This window comes from Archocentrus centrarchus, chromosome 24 (genome assembly GCF_007364275.1).
Source record: "Archocentrus centrarchus isolate MPI-CPG fArcCen1 chromosome 24, fArcCen1, whole genome shotgun sequence".
Lineage (NCBI taxonomy): Eukaryota > Metazoa > Chordata > Actinopteri > Cichliformes > Cichlidae > Archocentrus > Archocentrus centrarchus.
The window spans coordinates 2,522,853-2,547,223 of record NC_044369.1 but is presented as its reverse complement, the minus strand read 5'-3'; the positions used below and the strand labels follow the sequence as shown (position 1 = coordinate 2,547,223).

The 24,371-nt window shown below is 42.2% G+C and overlaps 1 protein-coding gene across 1 annotated transcript in view; it reads right to left on the bottom strand.

Annotated features, from left to right (window-relative positions):
- Positions 1-24,025, bottom strand: part of LOC115774583 (connector enhancer of kinase suppressor of ras 3-like) — a 60,635-nt gene extending 36,610 nt beyond the window's left edge. The window contains exons 1-3 of the mRNA XM_030721936.1: positions 23,784-24,025; positions 5,967-6,130; positions 378-580 (exon numbers count right to left, since the gene is read on the bottom strand). Of these exons, the coding sequence (XP_030577796.1) occupies positions 378-580; positions 5,967-6,130; positions 23,784-23,835 (419 nt within the window). The 5' untranslated portion in view covers positions 23,836-24,025. The remainder of the gene's footprint in view (positions 1-377; positions 581-5,966; positions 6,131-23,783) is intronic.
- Positions 24,026-24,371: the final 346 nt, after the last annotated feature.

Here is a 24,371-nt window from a genome sequence, read left to right as displayed (position 1 = left end):
GAATTTCTGACTGACACTTTAATAAAACTGGGATTCATCTGTTCCATGATGGATACAAGTGTGTGAATGATGATCTGAAATGTGGTGTGTGAATAATTATGTATGTACAAAACTAGTGAAGCCAGAAATCCTCCTGATGTGAACAAAACTCAATGAAAACATCAACTACGGCTGTCAGGGTTTTAATACTTATTTTAAACACTGCATTTCATTGGAAAGAGAAAAAGAAAAAAGTGTTAGCATGGACTGGATGGTCCTGTCAAAGGTAGACAATATCCTTATTATACCATTAGGTTAGCGCTGGTAACCACAACACGAGTGTTTTAAGCACAAATCCGGTCTCTGTACCCACAGCGTGCTCTGGATGTTGCGTTTACCTGTCCAGCCAGGCCAGCAGATTCTTGGCAACTCCGATCAGTTCAACCACGGCGGTGAGGAATTCGTTGGAGGGCTGATGGGAGTTCTTGCTGTGGTAGGCGGGGTTCATCCTGCGCTGCGTCACGGCGCTGCTCAGGTTGTGGTGCGCTGTTCTCATCTTCCCCACCAAAGTCTTCAGGTTGTCCGACTCCACCCCGTAGTTCTGTTAAAGAACGATGGCATTGTATTCAACAGATCTGCCCTTTATCAAAACTGCATTTCCCATCAGCGCCGTCACCACTTCCTGCCCCACTACCCTACCATACAGCATAAAAATGCTGCTGCAGGAAACTGTGGGGCACTGAGGAAATGTTCCTTTACACAAAGCTGCAGCTCGAGGAGACAACATCGAGTAACGCACCTCAAAGTGGGTTTTTGAGAAAACACAATATTCAGGAATGATGGGAGGGAATTTGGAGATTCCCATGACCCCTGACCACACACACACACACACACACACACACACACACACACACACACACCCCGTCTCCCTAATGAAAACACATGCACACACACACAAAAAAAAATCCCACACACATTCCTGCAAACCAGTCACCACAGCGATGATGTGACTGAAAAAAAAATTCCCCATCACATCAACTTCAAATTAAACACAAACCCACAACAAACTGCACATGATGATCAACACCATGCATTTAATCAGTTAATGGATCTTTTTGAGGTCTTCTCATGAATAAGTGCAGATGTGTTGCGTTTATGTTTCGTTGCCTCTGCAGGTCTCAGCAGGATCCATAATTCCCTCTGACAGTCGGCCGGCGCCGTGAACGCGCCGCGTCGCCCGCAGCGGCTCAGATGTTTGAGGCGTCAGAGCCAAAGGAAACACCTGGAGCCGACCTGGCGTTCCACCTGTCGACCGACTGAACGCAGAAAATACCTAATCGTAACAAAACACGACACTTGACCTCACGTTTCAGGTACAGCTTTCAAATCATGTTAGAAACGATGTGATCGCAGCACGTCGAAGAGAAAAGAGCCCGGGAGGAAGTCAGGCTCCTGCTGGAGTGAAATACGGAGCGCGTTTTGACTCATCGTGATCTAAATAATCATTAAAAAAAAAATTAAAAAGTTCAAGAATTATCAAACTGAGAAAATGCAGGAAGTGAAGGGAAAGAGCTCGAGGAGGTATTAACCATCAAACATTTGTTTCTTAGATTAATCAGATAATTTTTAGGCAAAAAAAAAAAACAGCCTAAAAATGAGTGATTTCACTTAAAAAAAATAAATAAATACATTAACTGTTTCAGCTCCACTTTGTCCATATGGAGGTCCAAAACTGCCAAAAATGAAAAAGAAATAAAAATAACTATCTCAAGGAATGCATTAGGAGCAAAGATAAATCTAAACATGAATAAAATTTTGAATAAAATCTAAAAATAACTATAGAGGACTCAATCTGCCAAAATTAAACTTAAATAAAAAGGTCTGAACAAATTAATATGCCCTTAAAATATCAAAATTACCCAAGATAATAAAATCTATCCCTTATATTAAATCACTGTATACTAACACTCCACATTTAAGTTTACGTTTGTTCATTTTTCCACACTTAAATACAAATATTAAACATAAAGAAAGACAGTAAATTGTAAATATAAAATCCTGTGTTTCTGTACTTATTCATGTATTTTTGTATGCATCTTGCAAATATATTATTTCTGTATTTTCTTTGTACATTTGCTATCATTAAAAATGTGTTGTGGCATCAGTTTTTCCTTCTGTTGGCTGACCAACACCAGGATCACCACAGAGATGCTGCCTGCAGTCAGAGCTGAGCTGAAAATAATCCTTTGACAAAGCATCATCACTTTTCTCCCTCAGCAGCAGTAAACCCAGCCGCAGGCCGCTCTGACCATCATGTATGTTCTAATATTAAGGGCTTGTGGCTGCCTCAGGTGAGAATACACCTGTGGCATGTACTGAGGGTTAAAGTCAGGGCAGGAAAGGCCTCTCTTGCTCTGCAGAAAGAGCCTCAGTTGAAAACTGATCATGTGACAGGCTGCTAGAACAAAACTCTTCCTTTACATGCTGAAAACTGTGCTTGAATATGTGTGTCAGGGGAAGGGTGGGGGTCTCTGACAGGTGGGAGGGTCACATCTGTTTCCTGCTCCACCCCAAAGAGCAGCAAACTCATGCTGCAAAAAATACCCACAACACATCATCTGTTGTTGAGTGCCGCAGGAAACGTGTGCTCTGATCTCAGCGCTGATTGGTTTGTTTCAGTATGATGTCATAACTGTATTTTTCCAGAGGTAAGTGAAAGCATTTCAGGAAATGACAAACACCGATGCGATCACGTCGCCTGCCCCCGTCGCTGAGGCTGAGGCAGGACGTGGGATGCAGCTAGAGCTCTGAAATATGCTGCTGTGAAAAAAGTAGCCCTTCTTGGTCAAAGGCTTCGAGGGACAAACAACACGCCTGAATCCAAAAAGTGAAAACTACTGAGACTGAGCAAACCGAAAGCCGTACAAAGACTCCAAAATCCCAAATTTAAACCATTTCACCGCTTTGAGGGCCGCTTCTCACTCCGCCCACACCAAGACCCGGAGAAGCTGATTTCCATCACTTCAGGATAAAGTGATCACTGTATTTTTTACAGGCTGAATCATATCAAAGACAAAGCTGTTATAAACCAGAGGCAAATAAATGGTCTTTTTATTGGACAAATCCCTCACTGCAGTAACTTTCCATTTTCCCTGAATTGTTGGGAGTTTCAGGCATTTTATCTTCAGCCACTGAAGTCATCTGGATTTTAATCCTTCAGGCATTTAAACAATAAACACTGAGAGTTCAGTTATAAACAGATGTCTCAGTATAAATGTCATTCTATTATCTGCTGGTGGTCAGACAATCTGACTTTAACAGCGCTGGAGAAAAGCTGATACGGTGGATAAATTAGTTACTGTGTCTGTGCTGCGGTCAGTCGTTCTTTTATTGTCACCGTTTGTTGGCGGGTACGGCAGCGTGTCAGTCTCCATTCAGCCCAGTCACAACACCGTAAATCCTCCTTTTCACCGCCACACAGACATCAGAGCTCAGAAACAGCTGACTGAGGGGCTCTGTGTGAGCTTCAAAACTTTAACAGCAGTCACACCAAAGACTGCAGGCACCGTGCAGCCATTTTGTGCCTTTTTGGGGGGGACCAGAACTCCCCATGTCTTGATGGGGGGGTGGAGTGCTAAATTATCAGACTGCATAAAAAGCTTCTGAAAAGTGCAAAACCCGCATCCTATTTACTGTCCAGCAGGGGGCGACTGCTGCGATCGATTCTGTTTGTATGGAAGTTTATGGGAAAACAGCTCGTGGTTCCTCTGCAGTAACAAAATCCAAATGGTAAGTCCAAAAAAAGTTGCTACAAAGCGAAAACTATCCACAGAGGTCAAAACTGATTTTTGTACCAACCTGTAAACATGTTTATTTCTGCTCTAAAGTTGGATGCTGACTCATTTTTGGAGGTGGCCTCCAGTGGCCAACATAGGAACTGCAGTTTTTGACACTTTAGTGTCACCTTTTAGTCTGGATGTGGATAACCGGCCTAAGCTGGAGCGACTCCCAGGATAATGTCTGCTACCTTTTTGGTATTCCTTTCAAATATTGACTCCTATAGATCAGATTTCCTCAGCTAATGTTCTTCCTGCTGAGTCACTGCACACAAACACAGGCATGATTTACTCTTCCGTCCTCTGTTTAAGTGAACATGTCATCGCCTCACGTCAGTGATTATTTGACTCCATACTGACTTTCATGCATAACTGATGTGCTTTTCAGCAGGACTTCTGCTACGGTTTGAGACCTTCTGGACATCAAAAAACACAGATTCATACTTTGGGATGAATTTTTAGAAATCTCGAACACTTTTGCTGTTGATGTCGGTGGCTGAAAGCAGGAATACAGGAATACCATTTAAAACACTCACAGTCGATTTCACTAAAGGCCACAATGGGAGGCTCATAAAGGGCCTGAGATATATAATTCACTGCTTTGTTTTAATTTATTTGTTGCACATGTCCAAACCTAAGAAAACAAAGATAAACTCTGTCATTCCCTCTCTTGCTCAGTTTTGAGACTTTCTAGGAAAAACTGTCCTAATACATCAAGCGCAGCAGGATCACAACACTCTGGTCTTATGATTATTATGATGAACAGTGAGCTATTTTAATGCCTCCTCAGGCAATGTGTGATGTGCATGGTTGTAGCTGTGGTGCTGTCTTGAAATGCAAGAAAAACTGATTTTTAAGGAACAACAAATCTCTGCCTTAGAAACCTTCACAGGAGGTTTAAGCCCAGCACTGAAAAAGACAGAGGAGGCATCACTGTCCATCACTGCTGTCAGTGATGGACAGAAAAGGATCTTCTGCTCTGCTGCTGAACCTTCAAGCATCAGGTACATTCAGCCAGTGGTGACTCATTCAAATTCTGGTATTTTCCTGAAGATAGCAGGAGTCCAAGCAGAGATTCCCACACCTCCTCCTGGACTCCTTCTCCAGGTATTACCAGTCCTGAGTCTGGGCTGGGGTTTCCCCCAGGACACACCAGGAAAACACAACCATGATGTAGACGGGGATTCCTACGAAGCTCAAACTGAGAATCTCCCTTTTGTCACTGTGAAAGTCTGACTCAGTTAACAAGGTGTTGGCTGTATGAATCTGCCTGATGCTGCTTTAAATATTTATCTGGCAGATGTGTGTGTGGTACTGACAGCATAACTCCTGTCTCAGCCCAGCAGGTGAGGAGACCTGAGAGAACCACACTTCAGCAGTTGGCCATCTGCATTACCACAAAGTGTTTGGCTGGACCGAACCTGGTGGTCGGCACTGTTAAAGATACGGTAAGTCATCTAAGGCCATTTCTCTGGAAACAGGTACATTTAACATGTTGACTCATTAGTGACGCATCTCCTGACTTTCACTGGAGATTCGAACCAAGACAGAGCAGCTACGAGCAGTCACGAGTGGTCATAGCCGAGGGAACATTTCACAGACGTGCTCCAGGACCTCGTTCTCCAAATGAGGAAAGAGAATATTGACATTTAGCACAATCAGGCGAAATTCAATCTCCATAAAAGTGTATTTCATTTAAGAGAGTCCATAAAGACAAACTGAGAGGTCGAAACCGTCAAGCCGATAATCTAAAGTTTTCATGCATTGACTGACAAGTAAGAAAACTTTCTACCTTAAAAGGCGTCCAGAGCTGCTGTTTTAATTGAAGAGAACAAATAAAAGGCAGCAAAATATGCTGAAGATAGCAACACTGCACTCAGTGGCCTCCACACTCCTTTGGCATGTGGTGGAACAAGAGATGCACCTCATGAACGTGCAGCCGACAAATCTGCAGCACCTGCGTGACGCCATCGTGTCAACGTGGACCAAAATCTCTGAGGAATGTTTCTGGCACCTCGTTGAATCTGTGCCATGCAGCATTAACGCAGTTCTGAAGGCAAAATGGGGTCCAACATGGTACTAGCAAATGAAGTGTCTGTTTATTAGTGAGTGTTTATTACAAGGAAAACATTTTAAGACCGTGACACTGACCAGAGCGCAGAGCAGATCCACGGCCTCCAGGATCAGCTCCTGATGTCCGACCCTCGCCACGCCCAGAGGCAGCAGCTCCTGGTGGGACATCCTGAGCAGCTTCTCCCCGTCCACCTGCAGCTGTTGGAAGGAGGGGATGTACTGCTGCAGGCTGTCGTCCAGACCTGAGAGACACACACAAAGAAAATGAAGCACATTTAACGTTTACAGAGCACATCTCATTGATGCACCTCACCAATTTACAGCAGAAAAACCTGACCTGTTGCCTCTTGGAAGAAGAACAGATTTTTTAAATAAATAAATATAATTCCAACAGAGATGCAATAAAATAAAACAATGTGTTTTAATAGAAGTGCTTTTGTTGTTTCATTTTCCTAAGTAGGAATACTGAGATGTACATCATCAGCATGGAGATCTCCGCCTGAGTTTCAGCGAAAGTCGTCTGTTATGATCCATTCAGGCCTGACAGCAAACACAGCTGCTGAGTCAACACCGCCTTATTGACTCGATCCATCACTATGACAGCCAACAACATCGCAGCGTCCTGCCAACTCACCAAACCACACCTCGGGATCAGGAGTCAGGCTCCTGTCCCCGGCACTGCTGGATCTTAATCACCTGCCTCAAGCAATCGAGCTGTTTAAATGACCAACTGTATTTTAGTTTATATGGGAATGCATTTCTTGTACTAGCTTAATTTCTGTTTATTATTCCCATACTGTTTCCTTTCTCTTTAACAGTTTTTTTTAAATATTATCCCATTTATTCAGTTTTTCTTGTATCAGGCTTTTAGTGACTGACCTCTGCCTGCCCGAGCAGCTGAAGATGACGTTAGTCCTATTTTTTAAATTCTCTCCCTCTCTGTTAAAGTTCCTGCATTGTGGTGATTATACAAGCTCAACACTTCCTCTGTGCTTCAAATTAAAAGCCCTGTAGTATCTGGACAGAACCCCCCCCCCCCCCCCCCCCCCCGTAGCTTAATGGGGCTTTTATTGTGAAACATTTGCAGGAAATTTGAAGAAACATAATATATGAAATATTCTATCACACCAGAGTAAATGGGAGGGAGAATTGGAGGACAGCAACCATGCAAGTATCCTAGAATCTGCTGTAAAGTGCTTCACAGCGCATCTATAAGCCATTTCATTACAGCAGTGTGGATTTCAAGGACTTTTACTGTGAAAGGCAGGAACAGGATGAGACCTTTTTTCCCACGTGTAGAACAAATTGGATTTCTGATATGGATCAGGTATCGACAGCCAGTGTGTCATCAGTGAGCTCACGTGTATTTATATCCATAGCACTACACCTTTACACCTCTATACCACAGCAGAGATTAAAAAAAAAAAAAAACTCACATCAAGGTTAAAAATGTCAAAAAATGATTCAGACAAAATCATGAAATGTTGGTTAACTTATTATTTAACAGCTCTGCCAATAGCCAGTATTGATAATGCTTCATATTTATTAACATCTTCATATTTTATTTAAGGATTTTTGATCTGAATTTAAAAAGAAATTCAGTTCTCAAAGCATCTTCACTGCAGGGCGAGCAGAGAAAATCTGGGCCACCAGGATCCCACGTTCAGTCCCGGTGACCTCCTGAGACCTTGAGAGAGTTGCCGCCCATATCAGCGGCGCCACTCTGCGCCCAACGTTGACCTCTGACCTCTGTGAACGAGTTCAAAGAGTTCTCTTTGCTGGTTCAATAAAATCAGCCATCACGCACGAGTTACTGAGCCTGACACATCAGCAGAGAAAATGTTTGCTGCGGGGAGTTTTGGGATGTGTTTGGTTGGAAAGACTTGGAGAAATTCCATAATAGGAAAATACTACGCATGATTGCACACTGTACAAAGTCACGCTGATGAGAACAGCTGTCTGCAGCACCTTAACAGTTCATTAAGCTCTAAAACACCTTCTCAAAATTCAACACCTTCTTCTTAAAGACTTTAAAGTTATTTTTCTTGATTTCAAGTTCAGAGTTTTTAAGGACGTGCGGGAATCCTGAATTTGATCAACTCAAACTCAAAATGCATGTTAGCTGCCACCAAATGGCAGACGACGATGATGATGATGATGATGTCCTGCAGAACCAAGCAGCAACTGGCCAACAAACTGTCTGAGCGGGTGAGAAGAAAACAGCCGCCCCAGCATGTGGTCATTAAAGGAGCTGCGACTCCTGTTTGTGTTCAGGATGACAGATGGGCCACGCTTTCTCCCTGACAGCAGGGAGGAACATTCCTCCTTAACTAACTGCTGACGGGACACCTCCCAGTTCAGCGTCCTCTGACGCCGAGTCACCCTGAGAATAATACTGGGAGAAAGGAAACCATAAACAGAGCATGTTTGTTGGCTCATTGTTATTCTGATGATTAGATTAGATTTATTTGGGGTGTTTTTGCCTTTATTAGATCAGCCAGTTTAGAGAGGAGTGAGGAGAGAGAGAGCCTGGGAAGGACTGAGGCCCCAGCAGGAGGACTGTAGCCTTCTACACGTGGGTCGCCTACTCAACCCCCAAGAGGGGTAAAAGTTAGACCATCTGGGACAACACTTCAGCACATTCTCTGAAGGCCAGACACCGAACAACTGACTTAAAACACACAAATGTGTTAAAATCACTGGTAGAGACAAAAGACTGCTTTAAAGTAAGTCTGGATCCCTGCTCCAAAAGGATGAGCACCATCTGCTTAATGCTTCATAATTTGTATCTGTGAATGTTTTATGTTTTAATCAGTCACTGAGCCAGACATGTATATAAATATATGAACAAACACAAAGTGAAATCAGTTCTTTAATTTCTGATTTGAATCTAATCTGCATCAACATCACAGTTCCTGCCTTTAAAGCATGTAAATCCAACTTTTATTAAAATTCTCCATTCATTAAGCTAAAGAAGGTGAGACATTACTGTGACAGCCTTAAAATTATGTACAGGAGATCTTTACATATTTGTTTTGGTTTCTGCTCTAGTTCAGCTGAAAGTTTCTGGGAAGATGCCCAAACTGAAACAGCCACAATACTCCCAAAATTTCCTCTGCTAAATATCCACAGTTCCTGCTCTTCCTGGGCTGTAACGCATGCCCCGATCAGCCACACTTCAACTCCTCCTGCTGTAGGTCAGAGCTGGATCGCAGTTTGCGGTCAGCAGGAATGTGTTGGTGACAGCCCGGCTCACATTACTGTCACCCGAGGAGGCCGATAATCTCTTCGCTGCGCAGCAGGTTCGGCTAAATGTCACACGGCAGCCAAATAACCTGTCAGTGAATGCATGACAACAAAAGAGCGAGAGAGAAGCACCATCCTAACATGAGCAAACACGAGCCTCTGAGCATTTACATGCTTCCTTTGATGCAGAAATATCCTGATCAGAGGGGGAAACTATCAATAGTATCTGGTCTAAAAGCCACTGGCTTTAACTGTTTGCTCAAATCAGCAGATAAAAGAATAAAACTCGAGTCCAGCTCGGTGCCAGCATTCGGGTCTGGATCCAATGTTCCTGAGACATTAAAACATCATTAATTTATGTAGCTGTGGAGGCATTTTTCTCATTCCTCATCTCGATGATCGCTCTGTCGGGTTTGGCGCTCGGCCCAAACTCTCAGAAAGCCGCTTCAAACCTCTGACAGGCAGCGAGGATCGAGCGGGATTACCACACTGAAGCGCTGCTGAGCGGCTCGTGTTGGCAGTTTGGTTGTTTGGTTTCTGCGATGCTTCTCGAGCAGCACGAATAATGAAACGCAGCAGCCGGCAGCTGTGAGCAAAAACACTGCCAGAGTCATTTTAGGAAGCCTTAACGAGAAAACCCTCTTTCATATAGCTGCAACCCTAACATCATCCCCCAGCTGAAAGCTGGCTGATCGCCCGCCCGGCAGGGTGACAACAATACCCCATCAGCCCTTTTAGGCTGAGGGGTGTTTGACATCCTGGGTGTCTCCTGTGGTTGGCTTTGGGCACAAAATCTTTGAAATTCACTGATTTAACATTTAACAGTTGTAGCTGAGGTCTAAAAGAAAATAACTAAATACCTGCAGGTTAGGTGGGCTGCCAGGTTTCTAAAACAATGGCAAAAACTGTCCAAGAAAAGTGTTCAGAGAAAGCTTCTGTATGTGTGTTTTTATCTGAAGTGTACAGACTTGTAATGCTGGATACTCTGAGCTCAGGTTCACACTGATGAAACATTCACAGCTTTCCAAACAGGTGAGAGGAAGGAGGAGAGACACCAATGCTGGACCAGCTGCTTCATTCACATTTACTCTAAACTGTCAGCGACTCTCAGCTCCAAGCCCACCTGAGGCCATGCAGTAAAAAAACATGAAGAAACTGCATGCATGGAGTACTTTCACCTCATGCTCATCTATTATGTCAGCAAAAGAAAAAAAAATCCTGTTTTTTTTTTTAAATCCACTGATCCTACTCTTACCTCCTCCCTTTTACTATCACAGCACAGTTAATATGAGAGACCATCTCTGTGTTTCACTTTGAAACTTTTGTGTTTGCTGAGAGAATAAATTTGGCTTTACAGGAAAGTGCATAGACACTGAATTCTGATGTTATCCTTTAGATAACAATATCTAAAGAAAATATAATGTCATTTACTATGGAGACATTTTATTCTGTAATCCTTGTGTACTGAGCCTGGCTCTGATGGAGGTTTCTTCCTGTTAAAGGGAGTTTTTCCTTCCCACTGTCACCAAGTGCTGCTCACAGGGGGTCGTTTGACTGTTGGGTTTTCTCTGTATTATTGGAGGGTCTTTACCTTACAGTATAAAGCACCTTGAGGTGACTGTTGTGATTTAGGGCTATATAAATAAAATTAAATTGAAAAAATACTTGTAAGTCTTGGCCCATTGTATATTTTACTAGCCTGTGGTGGAAAAAAGAAAAGCACATCTTCATTACTTTATACTGCTGGTATCTTTATATACCATCCATCCATCCATGAATGTGCCAGCAGCTGGCCGATCACCCAAACCTTTCCTTAAAGGTCACTGGTTATGTCAAACCCTGTCCCAAAGCAATTAAAAAACAGCTGCTAGCCCCAGTCCTTTACAATGCTTGTTAACTGTATTTGTTCTATTTAAGTATTTCCACTTTTTTCCTCACCACGATTTAAAAAATAATAATTATTGTGAGGAAAAAAGTGGAACCGTGGTCATTTGTACAAACAGGGTTTTAAGCCAGCCTGCCCCGATGGCAGTGTGTTTCTAAAGACCCCATTTTCCAGAGTTTACTTTAGTCACAGATGTAAGAAAAGTTCATTTCTCCGTCTCTGCCCAGTCGTCTGTTTGCAGACACCTCTGGGCCTGTGTCCGCCTGTCAGTCAGCTGCTGCCGGTGGGAAACTCTCTGTGTACCGACAGGAAGCAGCAGCAGCAGCTCAGGGTGGGAAAGTTTCAGTTATTACCGTAACGACGAAACCACAAAGTCATCCAAACCCACGAGACGACGTCACCGCTTTACACAGCCACCTGCTACATTATTAGTGTCAACCACAAGATCTGCTGGCACTGATGTATGTGAAAACTGAGAGGTTAATATCTGATGAGTCACTGTTTCATGTGCCATATGGTAAATTTTACCCGAGGCAGCTGATCAAAAGATGGCAGTAATGCTACGTTTATTGATCTTTCAGTTTATCCAAAAATACACGTGTAACTCAAATTTATGCCAAAAATGACAATTCTGAATAATCTGACAGTACCAAATGTGGCCATAACTACATGGACGCCTGTTCTCTTAGTTCCAGTCAAAGGAAGTCTAGAAGGTAGAGCATACAGTGATATTTTAACCAGGTAGTCCTTCACAGTAGGGCTGGGTTACAAATATTGGCTTCCCAAGATTATGAAAACAAAAAAAAAAATAAAAATCTTGGTGTGGCATTCAACAGGTGGTTACAAACTTCGTCTCTCCTCGCCACAAACTCCACCCCAGACTTCGACAGCATGTCCAAAAACGTCCACTAATCTGGGCCCGACTCCCTACAGGACCATCCTCCACCCTCACCTCCCACTTCCCCGTGTACATGTTTTTCATTTGAATGATGTTCAATTAAAATACTTTCAACTACAAGAAAATCACAGTAATAATACACTTTAACCTTAATAAAAGCCATAATATTTGTTGTTTGATAAATAAGTGTTCGGACACACTGATGCCTGTTTTTAAATTACTTTAAGTTACCAGACGATGCAATCAACCAGAACAAACTCTACTTAAATGTTCACTGTGAGGGTCGCGGGGAGAACGGCGTGTAGATGAATTTAATCAAAACAAACACATGGAATTAGACAGGCACGTTTGTTTCAACTTTGTGGACGCCATTTTGGATCGACAGCCACATTCATGAAGAAATGGTTTAAAAGGTTTGGTGTGAAAGACCTCTGACCTGAACCCCCTCCACACCATCCTGAGGTCTGACAGGAGGTGTCTGCATCAACTCTCCAAATCTAGTCATGTAACGTTCCCACCTACTTCATGCCAGGCCGGACCAGCTGTGCTCCGACCTCCATTCTTCCAAAGATGTTTCATCAGAGCCATAAAAAAAAGTTTATAAGTGATTAGAGATAATAGAAAAATGCCTGGACTAATGTTAAAGGTAAGGTAAGAGGCTCGTTTTTAGTCCATTATTTAACCTGCAGGAAAAGAAGGCTGCTAATGTCAGGCAAACGTGGCACTGCTGTTCATTTTATGGCTCATAGTGACAAATATTCAGTGGCATTTAAATTACAATTAAATGCCAGTTAAATAAACACACAATATGACCAGTGATTAACATCATCCATTAGACTTTTGACTCCATTTTGACAGTTTTCTGCCTGTGTTCTTACTTTAAAGTAGTTTGCTAGTCAACTAGTTTAAATAGTTTTTTCCTATTTAAAAAATAATAAATTAGTCACCAAACCCATGTGTTTGGCACATGTAAAAACTGCTTGTTGTTGTACATTTCCACATACTTTAGGATGTGTAGTCATGTTATTGTCATTACATAAACAGCCTGTTCCCTTCTGTACCACGCTCTTCTCAGCTCTTCTTTTAATAACCCTGGCTTTATTTAGATACAGGTGTCCCCTGTGCACCATCTCCTAAATTCCTGACAGTAATTGGAAGTATTTATAAGGCGCGGGCATCATAAAGTGGGTTATTCTGTCCATCTCGGGCATGTGAGCGAATATAAAAAGGCTGCAGGTGAAACTCCAGCTGCTCATAAACAGTCCAGTTAATCATTTATCTGAAAGATGAAAACAAACAAAACAAGGAGCCAGATTCCACAGAGCGCTATGAAAACACCTCCCACATTTAAAAACACTTAAAGTGGAATTTAAAGGCAGCCGTCATATTTGTTCAAGCAGAAATGTGGACCAAAAACAGCGTCCGGAAGAGCTGACAGGCCTGTTTCTTCCTCCAGCTGAAGATCCGGGTTGTACCCGTACAGAGGATCTGACCCTGTGGAGGTCTCAGTCACCTCCTGAGTTTGTTTAATGCCCAGAGAAGCTTTCATCGCCCACAGTTTGCATTTTAAATATACGTGTAAAAACAGCCTGTTGGACTTAGATAGCGACTCAGACATTTTCTGTACTCGAGGTTTGTGGAGGTCTCGGTCACCTCTTCAACAAATGGCACGCGTTGAGTTGTCGAAGCACAAAGATGAAGTTCGGACCGACGCTCCCCAGCTGAGGGAAACAAAAGCAATCTTTACACCACCACCCAAAAACAACAGGACGAGGGCGGAGGGCCGCGAGGAGAAGTGGTAAAAGAGCAATGAGGCTATTCATAGCTTCACTGGGCCTTTGTCAAACCCTGCACTCTATCACACACACACACACACACACACACACACACACACACACACACACACACACACACACACACACACACAGTGAGGGGTGTGAGGCAGCCTTCTGTCAAACAAACACCATTCAAGAGGAAAAAGGATTTCCTTGAGAACTGTGCAGATCTGTCCTCAAAAACTAAACAAATGGGAATTGTGGGAACTGAGTGAGTGAATAGCAGAGCAGACCAACTGTATCACAGCGATTTATATCAAAATTAAGTTTTTATCTGTTATTTACAATTAGTTTTAATGCACCAACCACAGTAGCAGGCCTAATTTGATCATATAAAATCAGTCAAATATGGAAAAGCTTCCCACCTGACCCGCCCCACTTTTTTATTTTTACAATAACCTTTGTACATTTAATGAAACCATTACTTTCACACTATGAAAATGTGCCCAGTTAGAGGCCCTCCAACTGCACAGTGGCTGGTCGAAAGCTTCCCGAGTCCAGGAGAATAAACAATGATAACTTCTCGTGTGTCCAAGTGTCAAAAAATATTTGTGATTTTTATTCAGTTATAGCTCGTTAAATACGTGTGAACTGATCAGTTACGCACACATCAGGTCACGTTTGCATTTGTGTGCTGCTTTCAAGTACTGCTGGAAACCTGGAAACTCTGGGCTTCTGGTGCATTACTGTTTATTTCAAACAGAACTCAGCAGGAACACTACAGATCACACTTGTGACCTTTTTGAAACGTTTCTCTCCATATTCTTTGGTCCCTGAAATTATCTGCTTTTTTTCTGGGTGATGGAAAAGAAAACTGCAACCACGCTTACGTGTATGTACGAAGTTACGAGTCCAAGAAACCGTTTTGCACATAAATCCAGTTTCATGCTTTTTCTTTGTGAAGACAAAGAGACAGATAAATGACGTGCTGATGAAGGAGTGGTCACTGTTTTGGAGCCAGCTTCAGACAGAGCGGCGAATAATTGAGCCTAACTGGTGACATCAGCTGAACAACTGAAGGAAAACGATGTGAAGTCACGATATTCGCCTGTTTAACTAAAACTCGGTGCTGTGGGGGATCAGTTTAGGCTGGTTCACACGTTTGGTTTCGGGGCCCGTCTATTAAACAGCATGTTGCTGGATGGCTGCATTTGGGCCTGCTGACACAGGCTAACGTGACTGTAGACACTCGCACTCCTGAGTGCCCTGAAAGCTGCTCACAGATGAAGAAAAGCAGGAAGAGGGGCTCAGTGGAGATATTCTGGCTGCTTCCTGTGATTCGCCGCTCTCTCGGTGAACTCAGCTTCACTGATAAGAGACTAACAGCAAAAAAAAGAAACATCCTCCAGCTGGTGCACCCTTTGATCAGAATCACACTGTGGTTAGAGATGGTGTAATGACTGGGGTAACATTTATACAGGGAGTGATTTAACAGGCTTTCATCACCCCGCAGCAGCCATCCAACAAAGGCGTAAAGAGGTCCACGTGCTCTGTCCATGCAGTGCATCTCTAACTGATCCCCCAGCTCAGCTGTGTTACGCTCTTTCTGTGGGACTACGTCAATTAAAGGTCCTCCTCCTGCTAAACAACCCCGATGACAGGGCCGACAGGTCCTCCTCACTGGCAGAAAACAAAGAGTTTTCTCGTCTCACAGGATGAAACGCTGTAGATTTGGACTCGTTCCAACTGTTCAAACAGTTAAAACCAGTCAAACTTCATTCATGTGCGTCTGGAAACACAGGACGACGGCTCGTTTCCTCTTTATTGGCCGATGTGTTGAAAGCCAATAACAGACTGCTCAGCACACTTTGAGCTGGATTCCATTACAGCTCATTTTTAACCGTTTTATCCCGTGTTTGTTTTTTTTAAAGAAGAAACACGTCATCCATTAAATGACCCGTCAATCCAAAATCCACCACTCAGATTTTATTTGTCATTAAAGCCGTTTAATTATGTCAAAAATCCAAATCTTGCAGACTTTGTTAAAGTTGTGGACTTATTACATGTTAAAAAATATTTTTGTTTTTAATGAAAAAAGGTTTCCTTGAACTTAACTGAAGAAAATAATGAAATGAGGAGTGGTGAGGAAGGAACCTGAACGAGCTTTTGGTTTAACTTGTTCCTGACGCTGTCGTTTAGCCACTGCGTGAAACACGTCCGCTAAAAGGACACTTCTGTTCATGTTTAAGGTGGTTTGGGTTTGCTGTCGACCCGAGCTCCGTGTCGGCGGCGCCGCCGCTGCTGCTCGCTGTGTTTCGGAGGCTGAAGCTCCACCATAAACACGACAGCGACCTCTTCACTGTCACCTTCATTGAATATTTCTAATACTTTCTATTCTCACAGCTGCAAATATGAGTGAAACTATCCAACCCGAGCGTCGCCTTCTTAACACGAGCGCAGGTGAGCTCATAACTGGCTGCAGGTAAGCAATCAAACTCCCTCACATATTGATTTTTCTAGCCGCGGGCCATCGCTTAAGTGGAACTCTGTTTTATATTGGAGGACAGGTACATGGTAAATATTAGGGGAATTCTCAGAATCCTTGTTTCGGTTCAAATCTACATCTTTACTGTGTCATGAACTAAAAATACACAACCTCTTCATTTGTTTGTGTTTGCATTCACGCTCTGATCTGTTACACTTCGGCTACACAAAGTCTGTCCTTTTAAACGCTCCATCAGCGCCTCTGTTAGTGACATAGCTCAACATCAGCAGCCCGGGACCATCACACACCCCTTTAAACCACATATGAATTCATATCTCATTGACCGAAGCCTCCACTCAAACAATTTTTGATAACTAAAAATAGTGACAGTGCAGGCTGTTGCTGCATAAAAACGTTTGTACTGGGGAGGGTCCGAGTTTCCCTGAGAGGGACATTTCTGACAGGCTGCTGTTTGAGCTCAGCCTGTAACCAAAGCATTACATCCTCAGTCATCACTGGTCAACACTGGCCCACCTGTTCCTGCACTAACTGCCAATAATTATGCTCTTTGGAAGTCATGTCACATATTTAAAGACTGAATCCAAAAATACAACAAAGGGAAGTTTCCCAAATCACCAAAGTAAAGGCATCTGTATTCTGCTCCGATTACAGATAACAGATGTTTCCAGCTGCTGGAAACATCCCATACTTTCAGGGTTTGATTAAAATAGGTTTCACAAGTGACAGCTGTAATCTAGAAAATAATGCTTTTTTAAAAAGCAGGCAGGAAGCTCTGTGTTAGATAAAATTCCTCTGAAAGCACAGTGATGCTGAGTTCTGGCAGCTTTCTGCTGATCTACGTTTTTACAGATAAAACTGTTTATTTTGGCCAAAAGGCATCAGGAGGGAGGAAGAGGAGGGTCAGAGAGTCAAAGTACACGTTACCAGTCTGAGTTTACACACTCGGCACTTCCAAGCTGCTGGACTTATTTTAAACCGGGAACTAAAGATCTGTTTGAGTCAGTGAGTCGATTCATACGACCAGTTTTAGAGCCCAAACTGGGAAATCTGATCAAATACAATCATAGACGTCATTACCTTTGTCAAAGCCATCGTGTCTGACCAACTGGGAACCATTTTCACAAGAAAACTTTCAGTAAATTTCCAAAATCCAACGAAAAAAATATGAAAAGATGCAAAGAGGCAAAACCTCACTGGCTTTATTTGCCATTTATTTTGTATTGTAAGCTAAATTAGAGTATTAGGATTGTTTTTTGTGAAGTTCTGATTTCATTAGTTGTATATTTTTGACTCATGCTTTTTTTAAAATCACCTTGAGTCCAATTAAACACCAACAGAAGTCTGATTTAATCAGATAAATCTGCTTGAAACTCAGAGATATTCGATTTAATATTTGTAAGAGACAAAAAAAAAAGAAGGAAATATGAGAAGCAAGGACACAAAAAATAAATAAATGAAAAATGACCCAAAGAATAACTGAGTTACTCACTTAATCTTCTAATGATAAAACAAAACAAAAACAGCTTAACTGGTTAAACTTTAACTTTGTGTTACTAAATATTTGATTAGATTTTGGAACAACTACCTGAACGCTGCCTTTATGAATATTTATGAAATCAAAGCAAAGGAAAGATCAATCAACTGTGTCCAACGCTGGGGGGCAAAATCAGGATATCCAGTAAATGTCTCTAATATCGTATTGTGTTTCTATTTCCATACCCATGAGGAGTTGTTGGTTAAAGCGCGCTAATCTGATGGAAGCTGGAATGTTTCAGTTTACTTGTTGTTCATGAGCCAATCGTGATCAAGCAGCAAAAATATTTTTTCCACCCCGCCTCTGTTATTTATTCCCCCTAAAGAAGAAGAAGAAAAAACAGAAGGTATGAAGCAGCGTTGGAGCTCTGTTAGGCCGCTAATCGTTCACGTTCTGCTGCTTATCTGAGCCGTGGGAGCAGCGGTCTAAGCGGGGACGCTCAGACCTGCGTCTCCTGGACCAGCTCTTTGGTTCGTTCCCAAACCAGCTGGGAGACATCATCTGTCCTGGTCCCCCCCCTGGCTGCACATGCTTGAAACGCCTCACCTAAGAAGCATCCTGGTCAGATATCCAAACCGCCTCGTTCGCCGTGAGCCCCTCCTGTATCACTGACCTCCTCCCTTTGTCTCTAAGGGAGAGCTCAGACCCCCTTCAGACTCCTGCTGCTTGTGGTGGTAGGTGAGGCTGGAAACAAAGATCAGATGCTTTGTTTTCACACTCTGCTCTCTCTTTAAGGTCAGCAGCGCAGTGCAGAGTCCCAATGAATACAGATGCTGCACCGATCCATCTGTCAGTCTCCCCTCCCTCCTTCCCTCACTCAAACAACAGCCCCAGAAACTTGAACTCCTCCACTTGAAGCTGCATCTCATTCCCAACCTGTATCCTTTTTTATTTTCCAGATGAGAACCACGGCCTCAGACATGAAGGTGCTAATTCTCATCCCAAACCGCTCCAGTGCGAGCTGGAGGTCACCGTTCGATGAAGCCAACAGGACCACCTAAGTAGAAATCTTCCACCACTTGGCTGCTCTCAGATCTTCTGTTCGTTTAAGTTATGAGTAGAAAAGGAAACAAAACAAAGCCCTCAAGTCCCACTCGAATATCCTGAAAGAACAGACTCAATACCAAAGCACCCCCCCACGGGACACCCCGAGGGAGGTGGTCATACAGCAAGCCCATAAAACACCCATAATAACATCCACTTTCTGGCTTTTATCAAACAGACCGTTTGTTTGCTGTCTTTGTGTTTAGCTTTTGACATTAATATTACAATAAAGTCTAAACAATGCAAAATATTATAACCAAGACCCAATATTGACTTTGAAGAGAAACAACATTGATTTAAGAAAGAAACAAAATTGTAAATGCATTAAATTTGTTATAAATTCTGTTAACTGCAGCTGTATCGACTCTAACAGCTGCCTTTTCTTAAAATTTATTTTACCAGATAAAATGTTGGAGAACCAGTCCTCATTTACAAACATGACCTTTTTCCCATGCACCTCTCCGTAACGAGGTTATTGACCTCACAACTGCAGCCTCCTAACCGTCTAACCAGCCTGTCGTCATGTGTAACTACACCTGTCGGGAGCACGGAGGTATGTGGATTTGTCTGAACACGCTGAGCTAATTCCCTGAGATGTATGTGTTTACCTGCAAGCCACAGCTGTTCGATCAGTCTGCACAGAAGCACGAGAGAGAGACTCTTAATGCACTAATACTGGAAATCATGCATGTATGTCCATGCTTTACAACTGTATTCATTGTGCTCGAGTCTCTGCAAGATTCATCAAGTTTTATAAGATTTTAATGTTGATTTGAACAGCACGGAAGCACATATGAAAATAGCTCTTATAAATCTACCTAACTGTCCATAATTATAAATATTCCTGATGGTTAAAAGTAGATAAAAATTGTATCATCAAGTCTGATTTTTTTTTTTTTTTTTTATCTATCTATCTCTTAATTTGAAAGTTCAGCCATTCCTTCCCTTCTCGTGTTTCCCTACAAGCAGCCTGCCCAGGTCGTTTTTGTGGCGGTCCTCAGTGCCATTCGGCTGTCTTCAGTCGAGCGGTCAGACCGACACCACCTCCACCACCTGGGACGCAGGTGTTGATTGTAGTTCTTGTTCTGCTGTGGGGGTCCGCGGGGAGCTGGTGGGCGACTCTTAAGCTACAACCTGCAGCAGGTGGAAAACTGCCGCTACGCCGAGCTCATCAGTGCTGCTGAGGGGAGCAGGGACCACCGCAGGAAACTGCAGTCTAAGACGGTGGAGTTTGAGTCTGCCCGCAGTGTATATGGTATATGAAAACCAGCTCGTGGTTTTACTTTTGAGATGACGGAAGGAACTTCCCATGAAAAGAACCCGTAGCTCAGACAAATATACACACCACCCTGAACGCATACAGCCGGCAGCATCAGTCCGCTCTGTAAACACTGCAGCAGGACCAGGGCCAACAGCACATCTCGTTCCTAAGCTGCTGTCTTTGCCACTTCAGACTGAAGTCTTTCTAACTTTGGAAAAAAGGAAAATTATTCTGCAACCGATCTGACAATTACGTAAACGATAAACGCCAAACACTTGATGTCTTCAGGCCTTTTAAATGTGAAGTTTGAGGTTTCCACTGTCATTCGTGACGAGGTCATGTGACTGACGCTCACGTGTTTGTCTCTCATTTTCACACAGAACAAATGTCATGTGGTCAGATCTGATTTACCAGCACCTCCAGCATCAGGTGACCTTTTAACCCGGCACATGACCGGAGCCCAACCACTTTACTGCACTCAGCTCCGCACCGTCTTTGCTGCTAAATGGCCAGTTTACTGGTACGCACGCGTGCAGACCGAAGCCAAGCAGAACGGTTTTCTCACAACAGTAAAATAAACTCATACAAACACGATGCTCCACGATGAGCCGGGGAAGCAAAATCACACAAAAATAAAACATCAGGAAACTTTTACAGAGATTTGGCATCATTTTAAAAAGTTTGACGCCATCGTTAGCAAGTGTCATTTCTTCACTTAAGAGCATAAATACTTTATATTTATTTATATAACTTATTTATATAAGTTCTGGCAGGAAGATGACCGGGGTTGTAATATCTCAAACATGGAGTGAACTTTCTTTTATTAAATGCACAGAAATTACAGGAAAATGCACATATTTGTGGTATGTAAGGCAACAGAGACTCACTGGTCTAACTAAATGTGCAAGTAAATGGAAAATATGGTTACTTGTACACAGGAACAGCATCAAGCTTCCAAAATCCGTCTTATTTTTCCACATCATTTAAGTGAATTTTCCACATCTTCCAGGAAGACTTGCAGATTGGCCTTTTAAACCCTGTTTTTCTTTAAGGTCATTCATGCATTTATGATTTAAGAAACTGAGCATCTAACAACATTATGATAAAGTTAATAATAAAATTAATAAAAATAAAATAATAAAAAGTTGTGTCACGGCAGTTAAAAACAGGTCTTTATTGAACCCGAGTGTCGTTTTATGGCAGATGTGGTAACTGGTCGTGCCTGTTTATTGCTTAACGACACTGTCGGTGATGAATATGAACACTTGGCTCGGTGCGTGTGGGAGTGTGAATCCCACAGTCAGTAAACAACACTATAATCACCACACAGCTTTTCCTTATCAGACAGTCTGTCAGCCACTGTGTGGCTCGAATTTACTGTTTTTCTGTCAGATTATTTAATTTCAAGCTAAAATTATTTTCCACAAAAAGAATAAAAAACTCAAGTACTGAAATTTTTTTTATTTAAATATACTTTAGCAAACATTTACAATTTTTTTATAGCAAATGTCTGAACAGAGTGTCACATAAATTCAAATATTAGCACTTCTCCAACAATCTCGGCCACAGAATGTGGCCTGATTTCCATTTTTAAGGACTCGGAACAGATTTCCATGAAATTTAACGTTAATGCTTCCAGCATCAACTCTAAGTAACATTAGCCAACTCTGGCTTATAAATGGAGTTCGCTAATCATTAACATCAAACAACCACACAAACTCCACCGGCGCTGATGTGGCTACACAGAATTTAAAAATGACAATGTTAGCGAGCAGCAAAGCTCGCTACACGGGGCATCAGGTAACTTGTCCCTGTCAGCAGGTTAGTTAACATTAAAAAACGGTCTACATCAGCTGGGTGTTTTATTGATGTATGGGGTATCTTTAGTTTGGGGTATCAAAACCAACCCTCGGTTGTCTGTCCTCTAAGACCAAGAAATTGTAAGTAAATTGTCGGTTTGTTTATCCAATCTCGGGGGCTAATCTAGTAACCAAAGTTTCACTGGAGACCGGTCGGTCCAAATCCAAAAATCCAACCCAAAATCCTTGCACACTCTGCCAGCAACCATTAAATGACTGAAATTGGTGTTTGGCATTGTGGAGTACACATTTTCCCCAAGCAACCAGTGGTTTCCAGGGGGTTGACAACCAGTCTCTAGGCCTGTGTGACCGGGGCTTTAGCCAGACATTTTTCAAATGATTTTATCAGCTAACAGTAATAACTAACAAACTCCTTCTACAAGCAATTCTCATCACTCAGCAGACATTTTATAACACCAGTAGGCTACATGGAAAAATGTAAACCCAGAAATATGGCCTGCACAGAATCACCAGTAAAATCTGTTAAAAACAACTTAAAAGTTGACTTATTTTATCCCTAGTTTTTTCTCCCCTGAAAGTTATATTTCTACCATCATCTTTCAATTCAGGATCATTTCAGCCCCATGTTGCACTCATATAAAGTCCTTCACCATCATCAGATGCAGAAAACCCAAGTTACAGCTAGCTGGCTAACTAAATCTCACTTTCTAACATTGTTCATCAGTGTTTGGGCCACTGCTAGCTCACATAATAGCTCTAGGTGTCAGTAATAAAAGAAACAGGGGGACACAGAATACCACTGATATAAAAAAGTTCTTAAAATAAATAAATAAAAACTAGGTCCACTGCAAATTCTGCCAGGTAACATGTCATAACTATTAACAACCAATTATATGCCTCATTATTTGTCAATATGCCGATGATTGTGGCCTATATATTAATATATTCCTAATTTTAATTTGTTCATGTTTATCAAAAGAAACTGTTTTTTATAATATTAAAAGATGTCTAAGCACAACCATAAAGGTATTCTTGAGAAAACTATTTTTAAACAATAGTGGATGGATAGACTGACGGTTAACACGTTTTTCCATCCACTTCACGATTCAGGGCCGTGGTCAGGTCACCAGTCTGTCACAGGACTAACTCAGAAACAACCATTGAATTCATTCACCATTCATTCATTCATTTTGAATCACCAATTTACCTAACCCCACTAACTGCATGTCTTTGGAGTGTGGGAGGAAGCCAGGGTACCTGGCAGCAGAGGTGTACTATATTCTATAGGTACAAGTAAAATAAAGTATATGATTTAAGAGAAGAAACGGTGGCAAAAATCCCTAATATTCATCTATTGTGTCACGATTTCTTCCTCTGACTAAATAGATAAAAATAGCAAGATAAAGACCAGAGATTTGATTTTTTTTTTTTTTTGGAGATTTCAACAAAAACAAAATCAGAAAAAATAAATAATTGGTTCAAAGGTCAAAAACAAACTGTCTTCACCTGCAATATTCAATGACACTTTTTTAAAAATAGGTGCCGACATGTACATCTTAAATATAAAAAACAGTGCTTCCACGTTTACTGTGCGCAGTCCTGTAAAAGCCAAAACTCCTCTAAGAAACAGGTTTCATAATTAGCTATAAACTGGGAATATCCCTAAATATTTAATCTTTGACCATTAAAAAAAAAGGATTACAAAAAGGAAATCACAAAGTAGTAAATGAGTATGTTTTCAGTGTCAGGGACCAACACTGGTCCATAAAGACACAAACTCTAAACGACAGGGAGGTTAAAGCTGAGGAAAAGAAGTTCACAGTTAGCCATTAACTCCGCTATCAGGTCCCCAAAGACCGTTAGCTCTCCCCAGTACCACCCCACCCCACGCGGGATGAAGCTGGGTCCCGCTGCGGGCAGCCTTACCTCTCATCCATTCCACCACTTGTTGCGGGCTCCACTTGCTCACGGCTTCCATCTTCCAAAGGGCTGGGGCCACCGGCGTTTAATTTATCTCTCCACAACGAGCGCCAAGACTCCGTTAATCGGACATGATTATCTCACATAGAAGAACGCAGGAAGTCCGCGACAGGACAGAAACAGACGGAAAAGCAACAGACCACCAGCCCGCCGCTCACTGACGGACTGACTGCACGCGGATCCGCGGAGGCGGTTTAGAGGGAGCCGCGCGTGGGGCGGGTGTCAGGTTACCGGCGCTGTGGCCACGCCCCGTTAATTTACCTACAATAACATAAGAGCAGGCGGAGCTGCGTTAACCGCTGTGGGAAAGTGGGACTGGAGGTACGGAATGCCATTAGTATCAATATTAAACAACCGATCAAAAAATAAATAACAATACTCAAAGATAAAGATTAAAGCACTTATTAAAGCAATTGTTTTTTATATTTCTGTAACAGTTAATCCACTCCAAGCACTTTTTAAAAACAAATTTTTAATAATTATATTTTATTGCTAAAATATAAATATGGCTGTTATCCATGAATTTTCAAATTT